The 7,381-nt window shown below is 48.7% G+C and overlaps 1 protein-coding gene across 1 annotated transcript; it reads right to left on the bottom strand.

Moving 5' to 3' along the window:
• Positions 1 to 326: 326 nt before the first annotated feature.
• Positions 327 to 6,246, bottom strand: rtbdn (retbindin). Its single transcript, XM_004915462.1, has 6 exons — positions 6,121 to 6,246; positions 3,545 to 3,698; positions 3,092 to 3,173; positions 2,856 to 2,984; positions 1,208 to 1,295; positions 327 to 1,039 (listed from the first exon to the last, which is right to left on the bottom strand). The coding sequence occupies exons 2-6, from the start codon at positions 3,696 to 3,698 to the stop codon at positions 788 to 790; spliced, it is 705 nt and encodes a 234-aa protein (XP_004915519.1). The 5' UTR covers positions 6,121 to 6,246; the 3' UTR covers positions 327 to 787.
• Between the last annotated feature and the right edge of the window lie 1,135 nt (positions 6,247 to 7,381).

The raw sequence follows: 7,381 nt of genomic DNA, 5'->3' as shown, positions 1-7,381 counted from the left end.
TTTTTCTTCCACTTTTTGTTCAGCAGCTCTCCAGTTTGGAGTTTCAGCACCCTCTCTGGTTGCTAGGCTGTAAATTACCTTAGAAACCAGGGAGGAGAGACTGGTATATGAACAGGGAATAGAAAAATAAGAAATAAAAATAGCCATAAAAAAAAAACAGCCTCACACAGCAATTGTGCGGATAGTTCAAAAACTATATAAAAAGAAAAAGTATATAATGAAGACCAATTGAAAAGTTGCTTAATATTGGCTATTCTATATCAAGATAGTTACAGGGGTGGTTCACCCTTAAGTTAAGCTGCCGAGAGCTGAAAGAATAGCCTTCCTTGGAGTTGTTTAACAAACATTTTTATTGTCACTGCCTGGTACAGCGAGTCTTTAACCATTGTGCATCCCACTTAGCGTGGGCTCATCATCCACACGGAGTAAGTTATGAATCAAAGGTTGGGCGGCCAGGGCTTTTAAAGAGCATATTAAAAAAAGAAAAAAAAAAACCCATAAAAGAATAGTTCTAATGAAGCAGGGGGTTTGAAATGAATAGAAATCAGTGTTTAGAAGGGGGGACCAATAATTTTTGCAGGCTCTCTTTAAGGCGGCCATTGCTTAAGATTGGCTTGTGTTTATGTGCTGGGATAGCTTGTGCTTGCTGGGAAATCCCAATGAGATTCTAGTTGGAAGAGCATAAACTAGTGGTGCCTAAGCATTAGAGGTGCACTGGGAACCATGAATGTACTGGGTATAACCAAAGGGACATTGCAAAACGGAGCCTTCCCAGCTTTCCTCTCCCTTAGAATCCACTGCCGCTTCCCTGTGCGTCCTGCAGTGCCAGAGCATCGCCGCTAGTGTCCCTCCTGGCGCGCCTCTTGATCAGGGTTCCGCGTGGCTTTTTGGGGCAGGGGAGGCCGGGAGTTCTTTCGTGGGAGTTCCCGTGCTTCTCTCCCTCTCCTGCGGGACTGACGCAGCTGCAGTCCTGTGGCGATGCTACCAGAGAGTCGCCCCAGATGCCATTGCACAGGTCTTTGCCTCCAGCCTTAAACATCTAACAGAAAAACAGGGGAAATATATCTGAGAAAATGGCCAATTGGAGTTTCTCTGTTATGCCAGCTAGCCAATCGCTGAGTCTGTAAGTCGATAGTTGATTACCCTTTGTATTTAGGATTACCCAATGGCACATACTACTAAAAAAGTATATTATTATGGCACCTACCTGTTTGTAGGGAACACATGCATCTGCGCATCTTGGGATGGTCTCGTTAGTCAGCGTGCATATTAAATCATCCTTACAAGCCTCGAACCTGTAGCAAGAGATTGGAGATATTATCTGTCGAAACTGAACCCCAACCATAACAACCACAGCCACATTTTTGGTTTATTGGAAGGGGGGTATAAGGGCTGCAGGCTGGCTGCTGAAAATGTTAATTATATCCATGTCATTAGGGGATAGTGAGTTTCTAGACCATTTTTCATGTTCCTGTTTAGTGTGAAAAGGAATTGGGTACTGGATTATTATCCAGTACCAAATTATTAGGATTGGGGGTTATTTGGCTTGTTTGTGCCCCAAGGGGATCATTATTCCCCTAATGACATGGGGGCTATTTGGCTTCTCTGTGCCCCAAGTGGATCAATATCCCCCTAATGACATGGGGGCTAGTTGGCTTCCCTATGCCCCAAGAGGATCATTATTCCCCTAATGACATGGGGGCTAGTTGGCTTCTTTATGCCCCAAGTGGATCATTATTCCCCTAATGACATGGGGGCTAGTTGGCTTCTTTATGCCCCAAGTGGATCAATATCCCCTTAATGACATAGGGGTCTTGGTGCCCCATTTGGATTATTATACCCCTAATGACATGGGGACTAGTTGGCTTCTTGGTGCCCCATTTGGATTATTATACCCCTAATGACATGGGGGCTAGTTGGCTTCTCTATTCCCCAATGGGATCATTATTCCCCTAATGACATGGGGACTAGTTGGCTTCTCTGTGCCCCAAGTGGATCAATATCCCCCTAATGACATAGGGGCCATTTGGTGCCCCATTTTGATTATTATACCCCTAATGACATGGGGGCTAGTTGGCTTCTTGGTGCCCCATTTGGATTATTATACCCCTAATGACATGGGGGCTAGTTGGCTTCTCTATGCCCCAAGTGGATCAATATCCCCCTAATGACATAGGGGCCATTTGGTGCCCCATTTGGATTATTATACCCCTAGTGACATGGGGGCTAGTTGACTTCTCTATGCCCCAAGTGGATGAATACCCCCCTAATGACATGGGGGCTAGTTGGCTTCTCTATGCCCCAAGTGGATGAATACCCCCCTAATGACATAGGGGCTGTTTGGCTTCTTGGTGCCACATTTGGATTATTATACCCCTAATGACATGGGGGCTAGTTGGCTTCTCTATACCCCAAGTGGATCAATATCCCCCTATGACATGGGGGCTATTTGGCTTCTTGGTGCTCCATTTGGATTATTATACCCCTATTGACATGGGGGCTAGTTGGTTTCTCTATGCCTCAAGTGGATCAATATCTCACTAATGACATGGGGGCTAGATGACGTCTCAGTGCCTAAATAGATCATTAACCCCCTAATGACATGGGGGTAGTTGACCTCTCTGCAACCCTTGTTTGTTCCTGAAGACATTGCTAGTGTACAATCGTAAAACCTCTTTGAATTAAAAAAATCTATGAATCTATCATAGACTATCACTTCAGTATTTTGAGCCCTTAATGGGATTGACTAGCAGAGTGATTGCTATAAGAAGACTTAGCAAGGCCAAGACAACTACTGCCCAGCTAATCACCTCCCATTGATAAACCCATACATAGCGAGGGCGAGGGGCACTCACCATTGGTCGCAGAAACCACTGCACAAAGGCAGGTTATAGATGCCAGTGTCTGAGTCCGGATTCCAATAGGCAGAGATGTGGGGGGAGCACAGATACAGGCACTGGACCTGGCTCACGTACTTCTGGCAGCTGGGGAGACATGGGCATATAAAGGGCGTGAATAGGCTTTCTGCCGATACACGGATGGATCATTGATAGATTCAGTAAAGGTAGTACTGTTCTAGTAAATTGCTTACCTGGGACTGAGTGACCCACAGAGACCCCATGGGAAGTTTGTGATTGGGTGGGCACTTATCTGCTCTTGGGTGCAACAGGCTTCTGCGGGTGAGAGAAAAAGAAGGTAGGTGGAGAGGGGTTTATAGGGCAGCGTTACGGCTCATTAGGCTGGGTGTCGGTGCTGAGCGGTGCGTGGGGGAGAGCGCAGGGTTAAGCTGGGGGAGTGGTAGGAAGGAGCAGCTGGTTTCTGTGCATGAGTTCCTTCCCAGCAATAAGGCAGTTCTGGTTCTGTGTGCAGCCCGCGGGAACAGCAGGGGTCAGCCCAGTGCTGCAGGGGTCCAGTGATGCACGTGGTGCCATTGGACAGGAGACTGAGGGGGGGGGGGGAGGTGTATGACGGATGTTCTACAGTTACACAAAGCCCAAGATTGAGCCTGATTTTCTCTAACCACCTCATTGGCACTCACACTTACTTTCTGAGTACTGCTGGCACTCTAGCAATTTTGCCTCTGCCCTGGGGAGCAGATTAGGTGTCCTGCCCGGTAGGCATCTGTCTCGGGACCCACTTGTGAGTGAGAAAAGGAGTAAGGAGACGGAAAGGGAGAAGAAGAGAGACGACATGCTCATCTGGGGGGAGAAAACAAACATTCAATTTACAGCTCAAACAGACTACTGCCCCTTTAACATATTGTTACTATAACCCCACCCCTGAGTTTCCTTGTCCCCTCCTTATTCCAGTAACCCCACCCCTGAGTTCCTTGTCCCTGTAACTCCTTATTCCAGTAACCCCGCCCCTGAGTTCCTTGTCCCTGTAACTCCTTATTCCAGTAACCCCACCCCTGAGTGCCTTATTGTCCCTGTAACTCCTTATTCCAGTAACCCCGCCCCTGAGTGCCTTATTGTCCCTGTAACTCCTTATTCCAGTAACCCCGCCCCTGAGTGCCTTATTGTCCCTGTAACTCCTTATTCCAATAACCCCGCCCCTGAGTGCCTTATTGTCCCTGTAACTCCTTATTCCAGTAACCCCGCCCCTGAGTGCCTTATTGTCCCTGTAACTCCTTATTCCAATAACCCCGCCCCTGAGTGCCTTATTGTCCCTGTAACTCCTTATTCCAGTAACCCTGCCCCTGAGTGCCTTATTGTCCCTGTAACTCCTTATTCCAGTAACCCCGCCCCTGAGTGCCTTATTGTCCCTGTAACTCCTTATTCCGGTAACCCCGCCCCTGAGTGCCTTATTGCCCCTGTAACGCCTTATTCCGGTAACCCCGCCCCAGAGCGCCTTATTGTCCCTGTAACTCCTTATTCCAGTAACCCCGCCCCTGAGTGCCTTATTGTCCCTGTAACTCCTTATTCCAGTAACCCCGCCCCTGAGTGCCTTATTGTCCCTGTAACTCCTTATTCCTGTAACCCCGCCCCTGAGTGCCTTATTGTCCCTGTAACTCCTTATTCCTGTAACCCCGCCCCTGAGCGCCTTATTGTCCCTGTAACTCCTTATTCCAGTAACCCCGCCCCTGAGTGCCTTATTGTCCCTGTAACTCCTTATTCCAGTAACCCCGCCCCTGAGTGCCTTATTGTCCCTGTAACTCCTTATTCCTGTAACCCCGCCCCTGAGTGCCTTATTGCCCCTGTAACTCCTTATTCCAGTAACCCCGCCCCTGAGCGCCTTATTGTCCCTGTAACTCCTTATTCCAGTAACCCCGCCCCTGAGTGCCTTATTGTCCCTGTAACTCCTTATTCCTGTAACCCCGCCCCTGAGTGCCTTATTGTCCCTGTAACTCCTTATTCCTGTAACCCCGCCCCTGAGTGCCTTATTGTCCCTGTAACTCCTTATTCCAGTAACCCCGCCCCTGAGTGCCTTATTGTCCCTGTAACTCCTTATTCCATTAACCCCGCCCCTGAGTGCCTTATTGTCCCTGTAACTCCTTATTCCAGTAACCCCGCCCCTGAGTGCCTTATTGTCCCTGTAACTCCTTATTCCAATAACCCCGCCCCTGAGTGCCTTATTGTCCCTGTAACTCCTTATTCCAGTAACCCCGCCCCTGAGTGCCTTATTGTCCCTGTAACTCCTTATTCCGGTAACCCCGCCCCTGAGTGCCTTATTGCACCTTATGCTACACTAGACACACCCATACCCCCCCTATAGTACCTGACTGGCCCAAATACAATAGAGTACACACACGTGTGCCTGAGCTCCCTGCCCCTGGGCTGTACTTATAGTGCGACACTGCCATAAGATTTTGCAGCAAGTGGGCAGTTGGCTGTGGGTGTCCAAAAAAGGGGGATGTTATTATATCTGTATATATAAGTATATCTCCCTTCTGAAGCTACTGCCCAAGACAAGGCCCTCTGACACCTATACAGATAATTGCCCCTGCCTGAGTGCCTTACTGCCCCTGTCTATCCTGTGCCCCATTCATTCTGCTCAGTTTGCCATAACACAATTTACACAATCTCTCCCCACAGAGGTCTTCAAGCTGTTACTGCCCTATTACGATTGGCCTCTCCCTGCCGCCAATCCGACTCACTGAGACCGTGCCTCCAGGTGTGCACCCACCCGCCCTGTGCACCCTCTCGCCCTGTTTCTGTGCTTCTTGGCCCCTCGCACCTGTTGCCCCCTTTTCTGCACAGTCTGTATGCCCCCCCCCCCCAGCTTCTCTGTGGCTGTTACTGATCCCCATACCCTGTTGCAGCTTTTAGAGGATGCTGGGAATTGTAGTTGAGTACTACTGGAGCTGGGCTGGTTGTGTGTTATTTTTCATATTATTACCTTTGCCTGATTCTGTTGGAGGTGGTGACCAGGTTGTCCAACCTGTCCTCCTCCATGTACTGTTTTACTACAACTCCCAGCACCCCCTGCAAGCATTGTGCTGTTCCCGAGTCATTGATTTGACAGACACAAATAATTTGGAAATTTATGACCTACAATTATATTCTTGCTCCTTAGCTCCCCGATGTCCCTGTCTGTGTATCTCCCAGTGCATCTCCTCCTTCCCCCCCAGTATAATCCCAGTCTCCATACTGCAGTACAGCTCTGCTCCCATTCGCTCACCTCCAGTCAGTGGGATCTCTGTGCCTCTCCTCTGGGCTCTGCTTGTCACCTCGCTGGGTCACTCTGCTGTGTCCTCTCTGCTCACAACGCAGTGATGCAGGGCATGGATAAAGATTCTCTGCAACCCCCCCCCCTCACTTTAATCCCTCCCACTCCCCCACCTCCCACTCCCGACCAGTCACTCCCAGCCGGTGGGACATATGTCACCATGGTAGATCCTGTAGTGGCTGCTCTGTGGGTGATTGGGTGGTGTATGGGTGCAGAACTACACAACCATTTTTTATGATATATTCACACACACATATATATATATATATAAAATATTTTTTTTTTTTCTTTAAAGGTAAATACATACATGTGCACCTAAGAATAATAGCTGGAGGGGGCAGACAGATATCAAAAGATAAAAAAAGAAATGTAATTTCTATTGCAAGCAGTGCCTGCCTTGCTGTATCTGTTCCCTGCACTGCTGGTTCAGACTAGTGAAACAAAATAGCAGAATTGGCTATGTTGTTCCAAGTGTCAGCAGCATTTCTAATAAGCGTGATATTTATAGAGGTGCCTACCTACTGTACCTGCTTTACCTGGGATATCAGAAAGTCGGGGTAGGCAGATGCCCAGTAGGGGGCATATGGTCAGAGGATGGGGCAGAGAAGCCCCAGAGCACGCAGGCTGGGCGCAGGGCCAAATAGTATCGCTGTAGGCAACCATTCTACTTGGCCCAACTCTGCTCAGGACTCCTGGTTTAGCTTGAACCTCCAGTTTAAAACTGGAATTTCCACTAATTTGAATGTTGTCCAACAGATAGGGATCATGGGAGGGGTTGGTCTCAAGAAATCTGAGCTAGAATTAGAGTGAGTCCCTATTAACAGACAGTACCTCTTACGGATATATCTGTTTATCCATGTGGCCCCTCATCTACCCCCCCTAGCACTCTGCACATTGCTTCCTAGCTCATTGTCATTAATGGTACTTATCCAGGCCTTTAACATTGCCCCCAGCAGTCCCCAGCTTGGATCTTGTTCAGCCATATTCTGTGTGCCAGTGGCACTGCACGTGCTCAGTGGGTTCTGGGCAGCTGCTGAGAAGCTGAGCTTAGGGATTGTAAGAAATAATCACGCCGATGATTGTGAGTGGGTCCCTAAGCTCAGGTAAGTGCCAGCAGCACAGAGAATGTGCAGGGAATCAGCAGGAAAGAAGATGGGGGGCTACTGAGGGCATCTTTGGGGGCTGGGGATGCCTTGGGCTGGTACATAAGCCC

This window comes from Xenopus tropicalis, chromosome 3 (genome assembly GCF_000004195.4).
Source record: "Xenopus tropicalis strain Nigerian chromosome 3, UCB_Xtro_10.0, whole genome shotgun sequence".
Taxonomy (NCBI): domain Eukaryota; kingdom Metazoa; phylum Chordata; class Amphibia; order Anura; family Pipidae; genus Xenopus; species Xenopus tropicalis.
The sequence above is the reverse complement of the archived record's forward strand: the minus strand, read 5'-3'. Positions and strand labels throughout refer to the sequence as shown.

Bases quoted from the DNA above. Each gene is read 5' to 3' on its own strand.
- rtbdn (XM_004915462.1), bottom strand. From the start codon at position 3,698: ATGAGCATGTCGTCTCTCTTCTTCTCCCTTTCCGTCTCCTTACTCCTT. The intron at 3,174-3,544 runs GTAAGTGTGAGT...TCTCACCCGCAG, and splicing joins GTGCCAGCAGTACTCAGAAA to AAGCCTGTTGCACCCAAGAG. The intron at 2,985-3,091 runs GTAAGCAATTTA...ATGTCTCCCCAG, and splicing joins TGTGGGTCACTCAGTCCCAG to CTGCCAGAAGTACGTGAGCC.